At 44.6% G+C, this 20,821-nt stretch overlaps 1 protein-coding gene across 1 annotated transcript in view; it reads left to right on the top strand.

Moving 5' to 3' along the window:
- Positions 1-20,821, top strand: part of LOC126273232 (O-acyltransferase like protein-like) — a 225,365-nt gene that overhangs the window by 115,803 nt on the left and 88,741 nt on the right. Inside the window, exons 4-5 of the mRNA XM_049976776.1 lie at positions 1,479-1,588; positions 11,868-12,046. Coding sequence (XP_049832733.1) covers positions 1,479-1,588; positions 11,868-12,046 — 289 coding nt within the window. The remainder of the gene's footprint in view (positions 1-1,478; positions 1,589-11,867; positions 12,047-20,821) is intronic.

Here is a 20,821-nt window from a genome sequence, read left to right as displayed (position 1 = left end):
AACCTGTGTTCTTGCAACGCTAATCTCTTACCTACGTTACCTAGACAAATGCACTCCCGAAATTTCTTTGTTGTTGTTGTTGTGGTCTTCAGTCTTGAGACTGGTTTGATGCAGCTCTCCATGCTACTCTATCCTGTGCAAGCTTCTTCATCTCCCAATACGTACTGCAGCCTACATCCTTCTGAATCTGTTTAGTATATTCATCTCTGGGTCTCCCTCTACGACTTTTACCGTCCACGCTGCCCTCCAATACTAAATTGATGATCCCTTGATGTCCCGCCAACCGATCCCTTCTTCTTGTCAAGTTGTGCCACAAACTCCTCTTCTCCCCAATCCTATTCAATATTTCCTCATTAGTTATGGAATCTACTCATCTAATTTTCAGCATTCTTCTGTAGCACCACATTTCGAAAGCTTCTACTCTCTTCTTGTACAAACTATTTATCGTCCATGTTTCACTTGCATACATGGCTACACTCCAGGAGCGCTGGTTTGCCTTTTCCTAATCTAGCTTCTAAGATAAGTCGTAGGGTCAGTATTGCCTCACGTGTTCCCATATTTCTACGGAATCCAAACTGATCTTCCCCGAGGTCGGCTTCTACCACTTTTTCCATTCGTCTGCACAGAATTCGCGTTAGTATTTTGCAGCCATGACTTATTAAACTGACAGTTCGGTAATTTTGACATCTGTCAACGCCTGCTTTTTTGGGATTGGAATTATTATATTCTTCTTGAAGTCTGAGGGTATTTCGCCTGTCTCATACATTTTGCTCATCAGATGGTAGAGTTTTGTCAGGACGGGCTCTCCCAAGGCTATCAGTAGTTGTAGACTTCGGTCTTTCAGTGCTCTATCAAATTCTTCACGCAGTATCATATCTTCCATTTCATCTTCATCTACATCCTCTTCCATTCCCATAATATTGTCCTCAAGAACATCGCCCTTGTATAGTCCCTCTATATACTCCTTCCACCTTTCTGCTTTCCATCTCAGCTCTTGATAGTCATACAAGTGGCTCTCCTTTCTCCAAAGGTCTCTTTAATTTTCCTGTAGGCAGTATCTCTCTTACCCCTAGTGAGATAAGCCTCTACATCCTTACATTTGTCCTCTAGCCATCCCTGCTTAGCCGTTTTGCACTCCCTGTCGATCTACATTAATTGTTATTAGTGTTGCAATTTTTTTCCTTCAGTGTGTTTAGTGTTGTTCTATTTAAATTTTGAGTCCTGTTTTAGCATTTTATATGTAGAGTTCTGCAGTCTACAGCGCAGCTTCTTTTACTGATATGTATGAACAGCCCACCAGAGGTTATCCTAAAACATGAACAATCACGGATTTATTTTCTGTTATATGTGATACAGATGTCTTGTTACTCCGTTGATTCATAGATGCTGGTTGGCACTGGGTCTATGCGGCCGTATGTCATAAATGTTTTTATCGAGTGTAAGACCTCAGGAGGTGTGTTTGCGTGGGTGTGTTGCAGGAGTTGCGTGGGCGTGGTGCTGGCTGTCTCCGCGGCTGCCAGCGCCGCCCTGGAGATACGGCGCCGACGCGGGAAGACGGCGGCCGCACCTGGCGAAGGGCCGCCACCAGGTGAGAGCGCGCATGAAGATGATGTTCCACTGGTGTTCGAAACGTTCCACTGCCGCGAGAGCTGCTCCGTACATACACCTACATTTAGCGGATACCCATTTAAACGACATGCCAGTTGCTGCTAAGCTAAAACGTCCAAAATATATCCAGAACCAGTGCACAAAAGCTGATCAAAAGTATCTGGACACATACTAGTAGATATTAATATAGAGTGTGTCCACCTTCGCCTTTATGCTAGCTTGAACTCTGCTGAGAAATCTTTGAATGAGGTGTCTGGACATGTGTGGAGGAAGGCAGCACATTCTTCCTCAAGAGCCCAAGTCTGGAGTGAAGCCGAGGTTCTACCTCATGCCAGAGATGTTCCATTGGGTTCAGATTGGAACTCTGGTAGGTAGTCCACTGCAGGAATTTTATAGTCCACAAACAACAGCCGAGCGGCCGCTCCGGTCGCCGTTTCGAATCCTGCCTCGGGCATGGGTGTATGTGATGTCCTTAGGTTAGTTAGGTTTAATTAGTTCTAAGTTCTAGGCGACTGATGACCACATAAGTTAAGTCGCATAGTGCTCAGAGCCAGGCATGGAACTCCATCTCAGAAACCGACATCCTCGCATCCGTAGAACACAATGCATGCACGTTTGCGTGCTTGCATTTAACATTTTGACGGATACACCTGTTATTAATGTACCAGAATTTCACATTTGTAGCGGCTTATCTCGCGCTTGCTTTAACCTCTTACCTTGTAATGTTAATTACTTAAATATGCTACCTACACAAATATATTCCCGAAATATCATTACTCTTCATTAATTATTTTTCGGTGTTGTCTTTTTTTTTTGTTAGTGTATATTTCTTAGTGCAAGCTCTCACCACTGTCTTTGATTAATTCTCCTGCCAATCTTTTTCCGTATCTGGGGCTCAGTAGTTTCTGAGACTTTGGATTGAAACTGTCACATCTTCTTCAGAAAGTTCCCATTAAAAGAATTCGGTATCATAATTCGACGTATTTTGACAAAATTTATTTGTGGAAATTCGCTATAAGAGATAACTGCAGCTTGATAGAAGCGCGTCTTAACTGCTTCACCCTGTATAGTACATTGAATGATAAATAAAGCACACCGCATACAGCTTGTGGTATTATTAATCCCATCCATGACAGAGAAAATTTGCGACAAGGCAAGTGGCAGACATCTGGAGTACGTCATACAGGGTTGTAGGAAACTGAAAAGCTTGTAAGAGTGTTGCACGGTAGTTTGTATTGAGAAATAATTGTTATGAAAGTAATTCGATAAGTTTTGGGGTTAATTAGAATTGAATTTATCTAATCAGCCTGTTGCGCGCGCCAATTCAAGTAGCCCGCAAGATACAGTTATTAGCGTTCAAAAAAAGGTTCAAATGGCTCTGAGCACTGTGGGACTTAACTTCTGAGGTCATAAGTCCCCTAGAACTTAGAACAACCTACCTAACCTAAGGACATCACACACATCCATGTCCGAGGAGGATTCGAAACTGCGACCGTAGCGGTCGCGCGGTTCCATACTGTAGCGCCTAGAACTGCTCGGACACCCCGGACGGCGTTATTAGCGTCAGCTGTTCTCATGGCATAGGTGATAGCGCACGAAACCGCTAAGTCTTTGGCTCAGGTCCTATCGTTACTACCGAACCAGGTACAATTCTTGTGTCGCTGTCTTGTTCTGTTTTAGAAACCAAACAGAGAGCACGTTTAGCGTCACCGTCTCTGGCGGCCCACTTAAATTTTCGCGCGCAGCGTCCCCATTGGTTAACTGCAATGGTAACTGACTCGTAAACAGCGCTATATATCCGACTTTTTACATAACAGTTACTTTTCGGCGCAGCCCTCTCTGGAACACTCTTTCAAGCTTTTCAGACTGTTTCCGACCACCCTGTACTTGTAGTTATATGGCTATGAAATTTAATATTAGTTTTGATTTATCTGGGATGGTTGCAGTTTTCATGGTCAGCAGTGTGTTTTTGAATTTTCTTACGGTCGTCGTCCATCCAATTTACTATGAGTGAAAACAATGATGCAGGACTAAAGACTACGAGGGACGTTCAATGAATAATGCAACAATTTTTTTCCGAAAGCAGACTGATTTTATTCAGGATTCCTATACACCATATTATTCCCCACTCTTTTGGTTACAAAACCATATTTTTCAACATAATCTCCTTTCAATGCAACGGCCTTACGCTACCTGGCCGACTTGAGACCCAACGCCTTGCTGCATCAATAATCTCCTCATTAACCACGTACTGCTTCCCGTGGACGGCATCTGTCATTGGGCCAAGCAGATCGTAGTCGGAAGGCGCGCGATCCGGGCTGTAGGGTGAAGGAGAAACAACAGTCGAATAAAGTTTTCTGAGCTCCTCTCGGTCAGAGACAAGTGTGAAGTCTTGTCTTGGTTTGCACTTTTGACGTACGCGCTGAAGACGTTTCTTCAGTTTCAGCTCAGTACACTTCAGATTTGATCGTTGCACCATGAGGGAGGCCATCAAACAGAATAACCCCTTTATATTCTCAGAAGACCTTCACCATGAATTTACCGGCCGGGGCTGCGTGTTCAACTTTTTCTTCGGAGGAGGGGTGGTGTGGAGCCAGTCCCTAGATTGCCATTTTGTTTCTGGTTCGAATGATGAACCCATGCGTCATCGCTTGGTACGATGCTTGACAAAAAGTTTTCACGATCACTCATGTTTGAGTATCCTTACCGGTGGACACGTGTGTCAGCACTGCCAAAAAAGACGCCCAGTTGTGCCGAGAGATGTCTGTCTGTGATCCGTCGATCATCTCGAATGAGAATGTCCTCACGTTCCAACATTTCAGATGTCACAGTTGTGTGCGCCCGGGTTGGGTTGGGTTGTTTTGGGGGCAGGAGACCAGACAGCGAGGTCATCGGTCTCAGCGGATTAGGGAAGGAAGGGGAAGGAAGTCGGCCGTGCGCTTTCATAGGAACCATCCCGGCATTTGCCTGGAGCGATTTAGGGAAATCATGGAAAACCTAAATCAGGATGGCAGTGTGCTAACCACTGCGCCACCTAGCTCAGTGTGCGCCCCGCTGGCACGAGGGAGATCGCACTGATTTGAGCGACCTTGTTGAAATAATGACACAGCCTTGCCCATCAACTCAAAGTGCTTTTGTTCACTACCAGGTCTCTGTGGACATTTTGCAAGCGCCTATGATTCCTACGCTGCTCTGGTTTTCCGCCAAAAGAACCTTAGTGACAGCTCCCTGCTTGGAATGCAGACCCTCATTTTGAAGGCTGTGCATAGAGCCGCCTCCTATCACAGCTTCATGAAACTATAAGGGCTGAGGGCAGATTATTCATGTCGCACAACAAATTCCCAATTTCCTACACCGAAATTGGCAGAAAAAAATGAGTAGTATTACTTACTGAATGGCCCTCGTATTAACGGAGGCACGAGGATAGGGAATAGTTTCACAAGTTTGTGAGTTGCTAGAAGATTTCTAAGTAATGGAGCCCAGTACATTGTCCCGGACGGCGAGCATTAATCACAGACAAGACTATCATCAGAACTGCCCCATGGAAGTAAGGTAGGACCACTCTAATGCTCTATGTACAGAAACGATCTGATGGACAGGATGAGCAGCAGTCTGCAGTTATGTGCTGATGACATTGCAGTATAGGAGAAAGTGTTGTCGTTGAGTGGCTGTAGAATGCAGCATGACGTGGAGAGAATATCTATTTGGTGTGATGAGTGGCAGCTTGATCTGAATGAGAAAAAGTGTAACTTAATCAGATCAGGGAGAAACAATCCCGTAACGTTAGAGCAGTGTATTAATTATGTGTTGCTTGACACAAACGTGTCGACTAAACGTCTAGGTGTAACACTGCAAAGTGGCGTGAAATTAAAGAGCACGTAAAGTCAGTTAAAGGAAGCCAATGGTCGACGCTATTGGGGAGAGTTCTGAGAAGCGTAGCTCATCGACAAAGGGACCGTGTACAGAACACTTGTGCAGCCCATTCTTGATTACCACTCGAGTGTTTGTGGTCCCCATCAGGTCGGATTAGAGGAAGACGTCGGAGGAATTGCATTTGTTGCCGGTATGTTCGATCAGCACCTGAGTGTTATGGAAATGCTCCGAGAGCTCAAATCCCTGGACGGCAGACAAAGTTCTTTTCGTGGAACACTACTGACAAAATTCAGAGAACAGGCATTTGCAGCTGACTGCGGAACAATTCTACTTGTGCCACTGTATAGGCTTACTTCGTTTTTCAGGGCGAACGCAGGACATATTACCAAATTGTTTTCGGCTCAGTCCGTGACACAGTTTTGAAACTGCTTACAAGTCTTAACGATTTACTCAAACATTTATTCAGTTGTATTTTTTACTATACTGTAACAATAACTGCCTCGGTTTTGGTTCTAGCAGATGAAAATTTTGTGTCTTACAACTTTTTAACTATTTTAGATGTTCAGTCTTATATTTTGGAACGTAGCTCGTGCTTAGCAGTGTGGTGTGAAAATATAGCCTCTTTAGGAGCACACTCGGATCATAGTTAATCCCATATTCGTCTTTAAAAAAGTTATCTATGTTTGTCGAAACAGTAGCACTAATAGGCCTCCTATGTCTACCTATTTTCATGTTGTCTTTCATTCTACTCTTACCTTTATGTGCAACAGAAAATTCTCGAGTACATAGCTGTCAATAAACATGTTACTTGTTACTGTCACTACACAGTTTCAAAAATTTCTATTTCTATTGCAGCTTAACATTAAACACACTCTTTATTTCCCCCTTTGCTGAACGACAAGACAAAAACAGAGTAGAGATAAAATGATCAAAAGCGGGTGCACGAGTTACTGCACGCAGTGCCCCTGTTGTGTTGGCAAATGATTAAGTGAAAAGTTGTGGCTGAACTGGTAGCCACGCCTCTTCATTGACGTTAGCATTTGCCCCAAGGTCGACTGAGAGATGTCGAACAGATAGGTCTAAACTTAAAAAAAAAGAATATCCTTACCAGCGATTAATTCTCAAACCCTGGTCAATTTAGCAACATTGGATATTAGCTTGAACAGAAATAAAAAAAAAAAAACAGAACTGTCCAGGCTGCACCCAGATGTGTGGTAAGTCTATCAGCGTAAGTTCACCAGAGAAAAAATTAGTCATCTCTGTAGCTATCATTACAAGCATCATATAATAGCGGGTAATTCCGCCCCTGGCCTTGATAACCACCTCGATTCAGTTAGGAAGAGAGTTCACAAGGCTGTGCATGTACATCGCATCCAGGTTAAGCTATTCTCGGAGGATTTGATTGCACAATTCCACCAAACTGCAGCGTGCTGATGTCGGTGTTTTCCCAACTTTTCCAACATGTCACACAGATTGTTTTTGGTGTTCAAATCAGGTGATTTTGCAAGCCAATCAAGAGTAGTATAAGCTATACTACTCCCACCACACTTCGATTTACACAAATGAGCTCCCCTTCAAGGACAAGGTCAAGCTCATACGATAGCGGATCCAACATGGCAGACTATGATGTCATACAAGGTAGCGGGGAAAAAAGGTGGTGGACTATTACTTCACAAGATGAAGCCGGAAAAAAGTGGTGGTGGAAAAAGTGGCTGTGGGAAAAAGATGGAAGGACCAGCTCATTTAGCCTATTGCATGCTATTGGATTATCAAAGAACTCTCTGAATTTCAGATAATTGTGTCATGACATCACACGTGCAGTCCTGAAGAAAAAAGTGATAGCGTACATCGTCTTGCTGGCTATTAACCATTTACAGTCACACTTTAGCTGGAATGTGTTTACAAAGTTCTTATAGGATTGTTTGTAAGTAATTACAGAAAAAAAGTGAGTGCATGCCTTTTCCTGCTGGAATTTGCATAATAGGAACTCCTGGCAGACTGAAGACAGGCTGATGGCAGAATGTGGCGTGTTCTGGCAGGCTGTGGCAGACTATGAATGTATGAATTCTGGAGTATATGGTAGCAATAACAACAATTACAGAGAAAAGAATTACGATATCAAATCGACCCTCAGGGAGCTGCATCTAGCTCAACCGACTGTCGTAGACAGAATGAGTCTGAAGCAGCTAGCAGAGATAGGTTGCGTCTCTACCAAAGGACCTCCCACTACCTCAGTTAATCACATGTGAATCTGGTGACTCAAACACCACTGGGCACATTTCAGCCCTCCTCCTGTTAATCATAACTACATTTGCATTTGCTGACTCACAGGCCTTGTGATGTCATAGTATGCGATCAGTCCGCCATCTTTTTCCCATGATAATGATACTGCCTCTGAGTTACCAGATGAAAATTTGATTATGGTTAAATGGGGGAGGGGTGGAACATGTCCATCTACGTGTCAGTCAGGAGATGTACTTGTGGTTATGATTACTCCATACTTACGTAATCTACCACATTCTACAATCAGTCTGCCACAATCTATAACATCCTGCCATTAGCCTGCCATGACTTCCTTTTACACCAATTCCAGCACAATAATGTGGACACTCACTTTTCTCTGTGATTGCTTATAAATAATCCTATAAGTAATGTGTAAATACATCCAGATAAAGTGGGGTAGTAATTTGATAACGAGCACAATAATGTGCACATTCACTTTTTCTTCAAGAATGCATGTGTGACGTCATAGCACACTTACCTGAAAAGTGAGAAGATCTTTTGCACTTCTGTAGCACACAATAGCCGAAATGAGCTCAAATGTAGGTGCCACCATCTTTTTCCCATTTTTTCTGCCACCATCGGTGTCGTGGTCCACCATATTGAATCTGCCATCTTGAGACCTTGGCCTTGCCGTTGGAGGGGTATGATAGCCGATTTGCATAAATACGCATAAACTAAAGTGCCAGGAACAGTGTATTTACGCTACCGTACGAGTAATAGGGTGGGCAAGTGTTCAGAAAACCAGTCACATGTTTTTCCAGCCTGATGAACTTTGTTGTTGTCTTTACGTGTCCGTGTCAGCAATTTGCTCTTGGGAGACGACCAACTCCAAATGTTCATTGCATGCATTTCCCAGTGCAGTGTTCTCTTGCTACCAGATCGTAATAGACCTTTATTCACTGCTTTCAGCTATTTCTGTAGGGTTTGGAAGCAATTTTGATTTGCAAGCAATGAAATGCGTCTCTTGTTCTTTTAAGTCAGAATCGTCTTTCGATCACAATTATGATGCCGTGTTTCGTGGCCACTTGTGTTGCACCACTTCTTGTAGACACGTTAAAGAGTCTGCCATGAAACACCAACAAATCGACCCACTTCAGACACTGTTTGGTCACGAGCATGGCCAAAGATAACTGTCCTTTTATGCCACTTGAAACATAAATGTCTCACTTATCGCCACTGCCTTGTGCCCACATGGGTGTCAGTACACTTGAGCATGTGACTCGATCACTGCGCCATCTGTAGAGGCTTAACGATTCATCAGTGCATGTGGACTGGGGTGACAAATTTTTTGGCCAGTGAGTGTGCCGTGCCCATAATTATAGGGAAGAGAAGATAAATAAATTAGGAAGAGTGGAAAAGGAACCGGGGTGACCTTTTTTTGGGTCATCAGTCTCCTATTTGGTCTGACGCGGCTCCATACCAATTCCTCTCCTGTGCCAACCTCTTCAGCTCAGAACAGCTCTTGCAACTTATGTCCTCAGTTATTTTGCTGGATGTATTCCAACCTCTGTCTTCGTCTATGATATTTGCCTTTTTAATATGAGCACATTGTTCTTGGTCGTTCACTCTTATTATTCTCTCTTGGCTGTTGTACAAATTGTGTATTACCCGTCTCTCCTATAGCTTAACCCTATTTTTCTCAGAATTTCGAATACCTTGCACCATTTTACATTTTTCAGGTTGACAAATCCTATGAATATGTCTTGATGTTTCTTAGTCTTGCTTCCATTATTAACCGCAACGTCAGAATTGCCTCTCTGGTGCCTTTACCTTTCCTAAAGCCAAACTAATCGCCATCTAGCGGACCCTCAATATTATTTTCCATCGTTCTGTATATTATTCTGATTCTCATACTGGATCCCCTATCTCTTCTAAATTGACTCGTGTTTCTTCTTCTATTACACCAGACAAATATTTCGCCTCGTAGAAGCTTTCAACGTATTCTTTCCACCTATGCGCCCTCTCGTCTACATTTAACAGTGGAAATGCTGTTGCACTCCTAATGTTACCACCCTTGCTTTTAATGCCACCGATGATTGTTTTGACTTTCCTGTATGCTGAATCAGTCCTGACAATCCTTTATTTTTCGATTTCTTCACGTTTTTTATCCAGCCATTTTGTCTTAGCTTCCCTGCACTTTCTATTTATTCCATTCCTCAGCGACTTGTACGTCTGTATTTCTGAGTTTCCCAGAACATTTTTGTACTTCCTCCTTTCATCGATCAACTGAAGTACATCTTCTGTTACCCACGGTTTCTTCACAGTTACATTCTTTGTACCTGTGTTTTTTCTGTGATGGCCCTTTTTAGGTATGTCCATCCCTCTTCAACTGTACTGCCTACTGAGCTATTCCTTATTGCTGTGTCTATAGCCTTAGATAATTTCAAGCGGAGTGACTGACAATGAGAAATCTTTCACGTAGGAGGATCGTACAAACATACCGCCGTTGAGTCTCGTACAGATTCCCCTATGGAGGACATAGTGATAGACATCCCTGGGGTTGTGAAGAAGCTGAGTGGGTTGAAAATAAATAAATCGCCAGGCCCTGATGGGATTCCTGTTCGGTCTTACAGAGCGTACTCTTCTGCATTGTCTCCTTTATTAGCTTGCATTTATCGCGAATCTCTTGCCCAACGTAAAGTCACGAGCGATTGCAAAAAGGCGCAGGTGACGCCTGTACATAAGAAGGGTAGAAGGACGGATCCTGAAAATTAAAGACCAATATCCTTAACATTGGTTTGTTGCAGGATTCTCGAACATATTTTCAGTTCGAATATAATGAATTTCCTTGAGACAGAGAAGTTGCTTTAGAATGCATCGCTCCTGCGAAACGCAACTCACCCTTTTTTCACATGATGTCTTGCGAACCATGGATGTAGGGTATCAGATAGATGCCATATTCCTTGACTTCCGGAAAGCGTTTGACTCCGTGCCTCACTTCAGACTCCTAACTAAGGTACGAGCATATGGGATTGGTCGCCCAAATATGTGAGTGGCTCGAAGACTTCTTAAGTAATAGAAACCAGTACGTTGTCGTCGATGGTGAGTGTTCATCGGAGGTGAGAGTATCATCTGGAGTGCCCCAGGGAAGTGTGGTAGGTCCGCTGTTGTTTTCTATCTACATAAATGATCTTTTGGATAGGGTGGATAGCAAAGTGCGGCTGTTTGCTGATGATACTGTGGTGAACGGGGAGGTGTCGTCGTTGAGTGAATGTAGAAGGATACAAGATGACTTGGACAAGATTTGTGATTGGTGTAAAGAATGGCAGCTAACTCTAAGTGTAGATAAGTGTAAATTAATGCAAATGAATAGGAAAAGGAATCCTGTAATGTTTACATACTCCATTAGTAGTGTAGCGGTTGACACAGTAACGTCGATTAAATATTTGGACGTAACATTGCAAAGCGATATGAAGTGGGACAAGCATGTAATGGCAGTTGTGAGGAAGGCGGATAGTCGTCTTCGGTTCATTAGTAGAATTTTGGGAAGATGTGGTTCATCTGTAAAGGAGACCGCTTATAAAACATTAATACGACCTATTCTTGAGCGTTTGGGATCCCTGTCAGGTCGGATTGAGGGAGGACATAGGAGCAATTCAGAGGCAGGCTGCTAGATTTGTTACTGGTAGGTTTGATCATCACGCGAGTGTTACGGAAATGCTTCAGGAACTCCGGTGGGTTTCTCTAGAGGAAAGGAAGCGTTCTTTTCGTGAATCACTACTTAGGAAATTCAGAGAACCAGCATTTGTGGCTGACTGCAGTACAATTTTACTGCCGCCAACTTACATTTCGCGGAAAGACCACAAAGATATGACAAGAGAGATTAGGGCTCGTACAGTGGCATATAGGCAGGGAACAGGGAGAGAAGATGCTTCTCATGGTACGAGGTACCCTCCGCCACGCACCGTATGGTGGGTTGCGGAGTATGTATGTAGATGTAGATGAATGCTATAAGGTACCCTTCCCACCTCCCCCAACATGGACCGTACGGAGGTTTCCGCACCTTCTGGATGTAGATGTAGATGTGTGACAGGTGTTAGCCACTGGATTTGTAGGTTGCAAGTGGTCGGACAGTGAACCAGGGAGCGGGTGTCTGCTTGCAGCGTGGGAGTCGCTGAGCGTGCAGAGCGGTTGGCGGCAGCTGTGGGCGCTGCGGGCGCCCGCAGGCTCGGTGTCCTGCCTGGAGGCTCTTCGGCTGCTCAGCACGCTGTGGGTGGTGACGCTCCACAAGATGATCCTCGACGCGCAGCAGCCCGCCGCCAACAAGACCGCCGCCACAAAGGTAGGCTACCCGTCACAACAGTCTGGCGCCTCAGCTGGCGCTGCCTACGTAGAGCTGTGCATCACCCGCCACTCTTACAGTGGTGTGGCTGATGATTTCCACTAGCACTCGGCTACTCGTGTTGTACATGCGCACACTGAACTTCCCTCTTACTGTGTCCGTTGCCATTCTGAGAGGAGGTTTGCACGATCATACTCGGTGTGTTTCAAAAAGAATGATCTATTGTAGAATTTTAGAACATGCTTTTTTGCTCGCATATCATGTTATTCCTGGATACACAGAATCTACTCTGTAGGAATCAACACGGATTCCGGAAACAGCGATCATGTGAGACCGAACTCGCTTTATTTGTTCATGAGACACAGAAAAAATTAGATACAGGTTCCCAGGTAGATGCCATTTTCCTTGACTTCCGGAAGGTGTTCGATACAGTTCCGCACTGTCGCCTGGTAAACAAAGTAAGAGCCTACGGAATATCAGACCAGCTGTGTGGCTGGATTGAAGAGTTTTTAGCAAACAGAACACAGCATGTTGTTCTCAAAGGAGAGACGCCTTCAGACGTTAAAGTTACCTCTGGCGTGCCACAAGGGAGTGTTATGGGACCATTACTTTTCACAATATATATAAATGACGTAGTAGATAGTGTCGGAATTTCCATGCGGCTTTTCGCGGATGATGATGTAGTACGCAGAGAAGTTGCAGAGTTAGAAAATTGCAGCGAAATGCAGGAAGATCTGCAGCGGATAGGCACTTGGTGCAGGGAGTGGCAACTGATCCTTAACTTAGACAAATGTAATGCATTGCGAATACATAGAAAGAAGGATCCTTTATTGTATGATTATATGATAGCAGAAAAAACACTGGTAGCAGTTACTTCTGTAAAATATGTGGGAGTATGCGTACAGAACGATTTGAAGTGGAATGATCATATAAAATTAATTGTTGGTAAGGCGTGTGCCATATTGAGATTCATTGGGAGAGTCCTTAGAAAATGTAGTCCATCAACAAAGGAGGTGGCTTACAAAACACTCGTTCGACCTATACTTGAGTATTGCTCATCAGTGTGGGATCCGTACCAGGTCGGGTTGATGAAGGAGATAGAGAAGATCAAAAGAAGAGCGGCGTGTTCAGTCCAGGGTTATTTGGTAAGCGTGATAGCGTTACGGAGGTGTTTAGCAAACTCAAGTGGTAGACTCTGTAAGAGAGGCGCTCTGCAACGCGGTGTAGCTTGCTGTCCAGGTTTCAAGAGGGTGCGTTTCTGGATGAGGTATCCATTATACCTCCCGAGGAGACCACTAATGTAAAATTAGAGAGATTAGAGCGCGCACGGAGGCTTTCCGGCAGTCGTTCTTCCCGCGAACCATACGCGGCTGGAACAGGAAAGGGAGGTAATGACAGTGGCACGTAAAGTGCTCTCCGCCACACACAGTTGAGTGGCTTGCGGAGAATAAATGTAGTTGCAGATGTAGACGGTAATACGAGGGTGGTATGAAAAGTTCTGGGAATCACCACGAGAGGTCAGCGATAACGCAACGAGTTGTTCACGTGATATTCATAAACACATGCCACGCCAGTGCTCTAGGAAGAGAGCTGTGGTGGTGAGGTAGCTCTGTTGTAGTACATGTGTAGTGATTTGTGAAGATGGAAAAAAATCGAGATTCGATCAGTGATTAAATACTTCGTAAAGAAAGGTATGAAAGCAAAGGACATTCTTGCCGATTTCCAAAATACACTGGGGGACTCTGCTCCTTCATATTCAGCTGTTGCAAAGTGGATAAATGAATTTAAATTTTGTCGGGAGAACTTAGATGATGATCCGTGCAGTGGTCGGACAATCTGTGCCACTAATCCAGAAATCATTGCAAAAGTGCAAAAAATTGTCATGGAGGGTCGCCAATTAAAAGTACGTGAAATTGCCCACGCTTGCCAGATGTCATCTGAAAAGGTTCACCACATTTTAAGTGAAGAATTAGTAATGGAAAAATATCTGCAAGATGGGCCCTGCGACTGTTCACGCCGGATCAAAAACGCGTGAGAATGGACATATTGGAACAATGTTTGCCCCGATTCGGGGGAAACAAACAAGATTTTTTGCACCGTTTTGTGACCACAGATGAAACTTTGGTGCACTACTGTACCCAAGGGACAGAACAACAGTCAAAGCAATGGAAACATGCTGATTCTCCGCCACCAATGAAAGCAAAGGCGACTCCTTTGGTGGGAAAGGTCATGCTCAGTGTTCTAGGATGCAAAGGGGATTCTGTTTGTAGATTACCTCCCCGCTGGGCAAAAAATTACTGGAGAATACTATGCTAGCCTCCTGGACAAAATGCAATAAAAGATATGTGAGAAAAGGTCAGGTTTAGCAAGGAAGAAGGTCATCTTCCATCAAGACAATGCCCGCCCGCACACATGTGCTGTCGCAATGGCAAAATAACACGAACTAAGGTACGAATTCTTGTCACTGTTGTGGTTGGCAGGAGAGCCAACACCGTGTTACTAGAGGAGGCCGAAAGGCACACGTTTTAGCTCACGCAGGCTGACGTGAGGTCTGGAACAGGACAAGGAAATTAGAATTTAGAAAAACCGACGTAGCTGTGGAATAATTAACTTTAATCCATTAATGATGGACGTCGATTTTGACAGTACATGATTCACAATATCAATAGTAACTGATAGTGGCGCCTTGCTAGGTCGTAGCAAATGACGTAGCTGAAGGCTATGCTAAACTATCGTCTCGGCAAATGAGAACGTAAGTAGGCAGTGAACCATCGCTAGCAAAGTCGGCTGTACAACTGGGGCAAGTGTTAGGAAGTCTCTCTAGACCTGCCGTGTGGCGGCGCTCGGTCTGCAATCACTGATAGTGGCGACACGCGGGTCCGATGTATACTAACGGACCGCAGCCGATTTAAAGGCTACCACCTAGCAAGTGTGGTGTCTGGCGGTGACACCACAGTCACACCCGTCTTATTCACCTGATATGGCTCCGAAGACTTCCATCTCTTCCCTAAACTGAATATTTTTCTTGGTGGACGAAGATTCACTTCAAACCAAGGATTGATAGCCGGAGTTGACAACTTATTTGGGAGTTCTGGAGGAAACTCATTTTCGAGATGGGATCAAGGCACTGGAACATCGTTGGACCAAGTGCATTAATCTGCAAGGAGACTACATTGAAAAATGAAAACAGTTTCAGTGACGTAAGTACTTTTTTTTCTATTCCGTTCTGAGAACTTTCCAAACCACCCTCGGAATTCACAGATATTGGAGATGCCAGGAATAAAATGTGTATTGCTTGAATGGGCGCGGCCTACAGTTTCAGAAAATCACCGTCAGATGTCAGTTTGCAGTCACTCAGAACTGTGAAAGCAGTTTGTGCGCTGCAGTGTGGAAAGAGTGTGTCGGTGATTTCGGTCCAGCGTGCTTTTCGTCGGCGTTTTGGCTTTGATCCGTCTGCACGCAAAAACTTTCGTAGTTGGTATCGGCAGTCTGAAGAGACTGGATGCCGATGCTAAGGTAAAAGTCCAGTTCACCTTCTCTTTTATGGAAAGCACTGTGACTGGCACGAGCAATCTGCAAATGGTGCAGAATTGGCTTTTTCCACAACTTCAGAAGGACTCTGATGACTTTATTTTCCAACAGGATTGAGCTCCAACATACTGGCACAATAACGTACGCCAGTGTCTCAGTCACACTGCCAAAACGCTGGAGAGAGCACACAGGACCCGGTGACACAGCCCAACATTCTTGGCCTCCAAGATCTCGAGACATAACCCCATACCATCTTTTCTTTGTGTGGGTATCAGAAGGAAAGTGAGTTCATTTCCCCTTTACCTCGTGACGTAGAAGAAGAACTGAATAACAAAAAAATGGTTCAAATGGCTCTGAGCACTACGGGACTTAACAGCTATGGTCATCAGTCCCCTAGAACTTAGAACTACTTAAACCTAACTAACCTAAGGACATCACACAACACCCAGTCATCACGAGGCAGGGGAAATCCCTGACCCCGCCGGGAATCGAACCCGGGAACCCGGGCGTGGAACAGAATAACAGCCGCCTTAATTTCTGTAAAATCAGGTACATTGTGTCTAATTTATGACGAATTTAGCTATCATCTAGATGTTGTCTGTGCTGTCGCTGGTGGACGTATAGAGCGTTTGTAATAGCACAGCTAAAACTTTAGGATATTGAGAGAATTTTGCATTGTATCCCATGTTTGTAGTATTATGTTTTATCAATAAATATGCAGTTTTTAATCACGTCTTTCTTTTTGCAACACACCGTACCTTTATGAGACTGCAGCATCGGACAGAGCCAGGTTTTAAGTGTGCCAGATGATATATCAGATCAATAGACCACCTATGCCTGAGGTACAGACAGGATTTCCCTTTTACATTCGAAAGCCAGGGTGCTATTCTAGTGTTGGAGAGCCTCGGCAATACAGATGATTTAAGAATGTGAAATTGGGCTGAGGGCGCGAGCTGAAGGGAGACGACTGGACTAGGGTAATCTATGCAGCTGTGATATCCAAAATGATTAGAATATCTGTCTAGTCCCAGCTGTAGCACAAATTTTTGCTCATTACTTCAGCTTCCGTCCTTACCCTGTACTTCAAATACAATAACTTTGACGTTAGTCGAATGGTAAGGGCCAGGCGTTAACCAATCAGAGCTGTTTCTCGGGCTGCGCGTGCTCGCTGAGTTACCAGTACTCCAGGCATAAGCAGCAGAGGGTTAGGATAGAGTGGGAGGAGGCTAGGCGAGACACGACATAGGTGGAGGAAGGCAGGAGAGGGGTGATATTACATGGATCGACGTCCCTAGAGGTGCTGCAGTCATTGCCACTGCCCTCCCCTCTACCGACGAAGGTGATAACAGCAGTTAGTAAGTACTTTTTTGTTCTGGTGCTTACACAACAGGTGCTGTCAAGAGGACCTGGCATGTTCTTAGCGGGTCGGGGCAACTCCGCTCCCCACCACAGAAATCTGTCAGGCTGGTGGTCTAGCTATAAGGCGTACGTGCCTGGAACCCGCGAGGTCGCAGCATCGAATCCTGGTCAGACCAAATTTTCAGTATGCCTATAATCTATTGTGAGGAGTCCCCAGCAATGACACATTCTCGGATTCCACCTTAAACTGTAGGTCCCTTTTTCGGGGTTGGACACCTGAGGTACATAATGTGATCAAAAGTATCTGGACACCCCCAAAAATATACGTTTTCATATTAGGTGCATTGTGCTGCAACCTACTGCCAGGTACTCCATATCAGCAACCTCAGTAGTCATTAGACATTGTGCGAGAACAGAATGGGGCGCTCCGCGGAACTCACGGACTTCGAACTTGGTCAGGTTATCTGGTGTCACGTCTGTACGCGAGATTTCCACACTCATAAAGGTGCCTAGGTCCACTGTCACCGATGTGATAGTGAAGTGGAAACGTGGAGGGACACCTACATCACAGGTATACCTCGTCTGTTGATTGACAGACACCGTCGACAGTTGAAGAGGGTCGTTATGTGTAACAGGCAGACATCAGACCACACAGTAATTTTAAACTGCATCAGGATCCACTGTAAGTACTATGACACTTAGGCGGGAGGTGAGAGTAGTTTCATAGTGGAGCGGTTGCTCATAAGCCACACATCTCGCCAGTAAATGCTAAAGAACGCCTCGCTTGGTGTAAGGAGCGTAAAAATTGGATAATTGAACAGTGGAAAAACGTTGTGTGGAGTGACGAGTCACGGTACACAAAGTGGCGATCCGATGGCAGGGTGTGGGTGTGGCGAATGTCCGGAGGACTTCATCTGCCAGCGTGAGTAGTGCTAACAGTAAAATTCGGAGGCGGTGGTGTTATGGTTTGGTCGTGTTTTTCATGGAGAGGGCTTGCACCCATTTTTGTTTTGCATGGTACTATCACAGCACAGGTCTACATTGATGTTTTAAGCACCTACTTGCTTCCCACTGTTGAACAGCAATTCGGGGATGGCGATTGCATCTTTCAACGCGATCGAGCACTTGTTCATAATTCACGGCCTGTGGCAGAGTGGTTACACGACAATAACGTCCCTGTAATGGACTAGCCTGCAAAGAATCCTGACCTGAATTTTATAGAACACATTTGGGATGCTTTGGAACGCCGACTTCGTGACAGGTCTCACCGACCGACATCGATACCTCGCCTCAGTGCAGCACTGCGTGAAGAATGGGCTGCTATTCCCCAAGAAACCTTCGAGCACCTGATTGAACGTATGCCTGCGAGAGTGGAAGCCGTCATCAAGGCTACGCGTGGGCCACCACCATATTGAATTCAAGCATTACCGATGGAGGGCGCCAGAAACTTGTAAGTCATTTTCACCCAGGTGTCCGGATACTTTCGATCACATAGTGTAGGTCAGGCACACGTAGGTCGCGGAAGTGGCGTGCTACCGAACGATCTGCACTCGGCCATTCAGCCGCACGCAGTTATTATTAACACTGGCATCTGACATTCGCATAGTTATTTTAACCGGTATGTGGGACAGAACTTTGCAGTGTTTCGTGTTTTTTAGCTTATGTAACGTATGGTACGTGTTCTGCACTGTCAGGGGCTCCTCAGGGGCCTTTTATCGGGTCATATTAACAATTAGCGGATTTGAACCGAATACAATAATACCGATCAGAATTACGTGCACATCACTATGCAGTACTTTTCACTCATGATCCAATGTTCGACCTATTAAGATACGTCAGTATTCTCATTATATCCTGCCGAATGTTGCTGTGTTAGGTTTTCATCTTATGCGGTTAAGTACAGTGTAGGTCAGGTTTTCGCTATCGGTGTGTGGTTCAAATGGCTCTGAGCACTATGGGACGTAACATCTATGGTCATCAGTCCCATAGAACTTAGAACTACTTAAACCTATCTGACCTAAGGACATCACACAACACCCAGTCATCACGAGGCAGAGAAAATCCCTGACCCCGCCGGGAATCGAACCCGGGAACCCGGGTCGGTATGTGGGACACAACTTTGCAGTGTTTCGTGTTTTATTGTATCCAGAGCTCTAAATTTTATACGTTTAAAATACGACGCAGTACAACTTTCGAACCTGAGCTGTGATACTGTACAGTCAATTTTGCGTCTTATCTGCACAAGCTGGAGACTGCATCTGCGAGTAATTGTCAGTAATTGCTGGCAGTTTGAGCGATGCTAAAAACCTGGAACACCGACTGCGTAACCCTCTACATTCGCTGACAACAAGAGTAAGAGCTCCGCGGCCACTTGGGTAATTTCAATGTATATAGGGTGGTCCATTGATCGTGACCGGGTCAGATATCTCACGAAATAATCGTCAAACGAAAAAACTACAAAGAACGAAACTTGTCTAGCTTGAAGGGGGAAACCAGATGGCGCTATGGTTGGCCCGCTAGATGGCGCTGCCATAGGTCAAACGCGAATCAACTGCGTTTTTTTGAATAGGAACCCCCATTTTTTATTACATATTCGTGTAGTACGTAAAGAAATATGGATGTTTTAGTTGGACCACTTTTATTGCTGTGTGATATTTGGCGCTGTAATAGTCACAAACATATGGCTCACGATTTTAGACGAACAGTTGGTAACAGGTAGGTTTTTAAAATTAAACTACAGAACGTAGGTACGTTTGAACATTTTATTTCGGCTGTTCCAATGTGATACATGTACCTTTGTGAACTTATCATTTCTGAGAAAGCATGCCGTTACAGCGTGATTGCCAGTAAATACCAAATTAATGCAATAAATGCTCAAAATGATGTCCGTCAACTTCAATGCATTTGGCAATACGTGTAACGACATTCCTCTCAACAGCGAGTAGTTCGCCTTCCGTAATGTTCGCACATGCATTGACAATGCGCTGACCCATGTTGTCAGGCGTTGTCGGTGGATCACGATAGCAAATATCCTTCAATTTTCGCCACAGAAACAAATCCGGGGACGTCAGAGCTGGTGAACGTACGGGCCATGGTATGGTGTTTCGACGACCAATCCGCCTGTCATGAAATATGCTATTCAATAGCGCTTCAACCTCACGCAAGATATGTGCCGGACATTCATCATGTTGGAAGTACATTGCCATTCTTTTATGCAGTGAAACATCTTGTGGTAATATCGGTAGAACATTACGTTGGAAATCAGCATACATTGCACCTTTTAGATTGCCATCGATAAAATGAGGCCAGTTATTCTTCCTCCCATAATGCCGCACCATACATTAACCCGACAAGGTCGCTGATGTTCCACTTGTCGCATCCATCGAGGTTTTTCCGTTGCCGAATAGTGCATATTATCTGGTTTACGCTACCGCTGTTGGTGAATGACGCATCGTCGCTAAATAGAACGCGTGCAAAAAATCTGTCATCGTCCCGTAATTTCTCTTGTGCCCAGTGGCAGAACTGTACACGAAGTTCAAAGTCGTCGCCATGGATTTCATTGTGCATAGAAATATGATACAGGTGCAATCGATGTTGATATACCATTCTCAACACCGACGTTTTTGAGATTCCCGATTCTCGCGCAATTTGTCTGCTACTGATGTGCGGATTAGCCGCGGCAGCAGCTAAAACACCTACTTGTGCATCATCATTTTTTGCAGGTCGTGGTTGACGTTTCACATGTGGCTGAACATTTCCCTTTCTCTGCCTCGTGATGACTGGTGTTGTGTGCTGTCCTTAGGTTAGTTAGGTTTAAGTTGTTCTAAGTTCTAAGGGACTGATGACCATAGATGTTATGTTCCATAGTGCTCAGAGCCATTTGAG

This window comes from Schistocerca gregaria, chromosome 5, assembly GCF_023897955.1.
Source record: "Schistocerca gregaria isolate iqSchGreg1 chromosome 5, iqSchGreg1.2, whole genome shotgun sequence".
In the NCBI taxonomy this organism is placed as follows: domain Eukaryota; kingdom Metazoa; phylum Arthropoda; class Insecta; order Orthoptera; family Acrididae; genus Schistocerca; species Schistocerca gregaria.
This window is presented reverse-complemented; position numbering and strand designations above follow the sequence as displayed.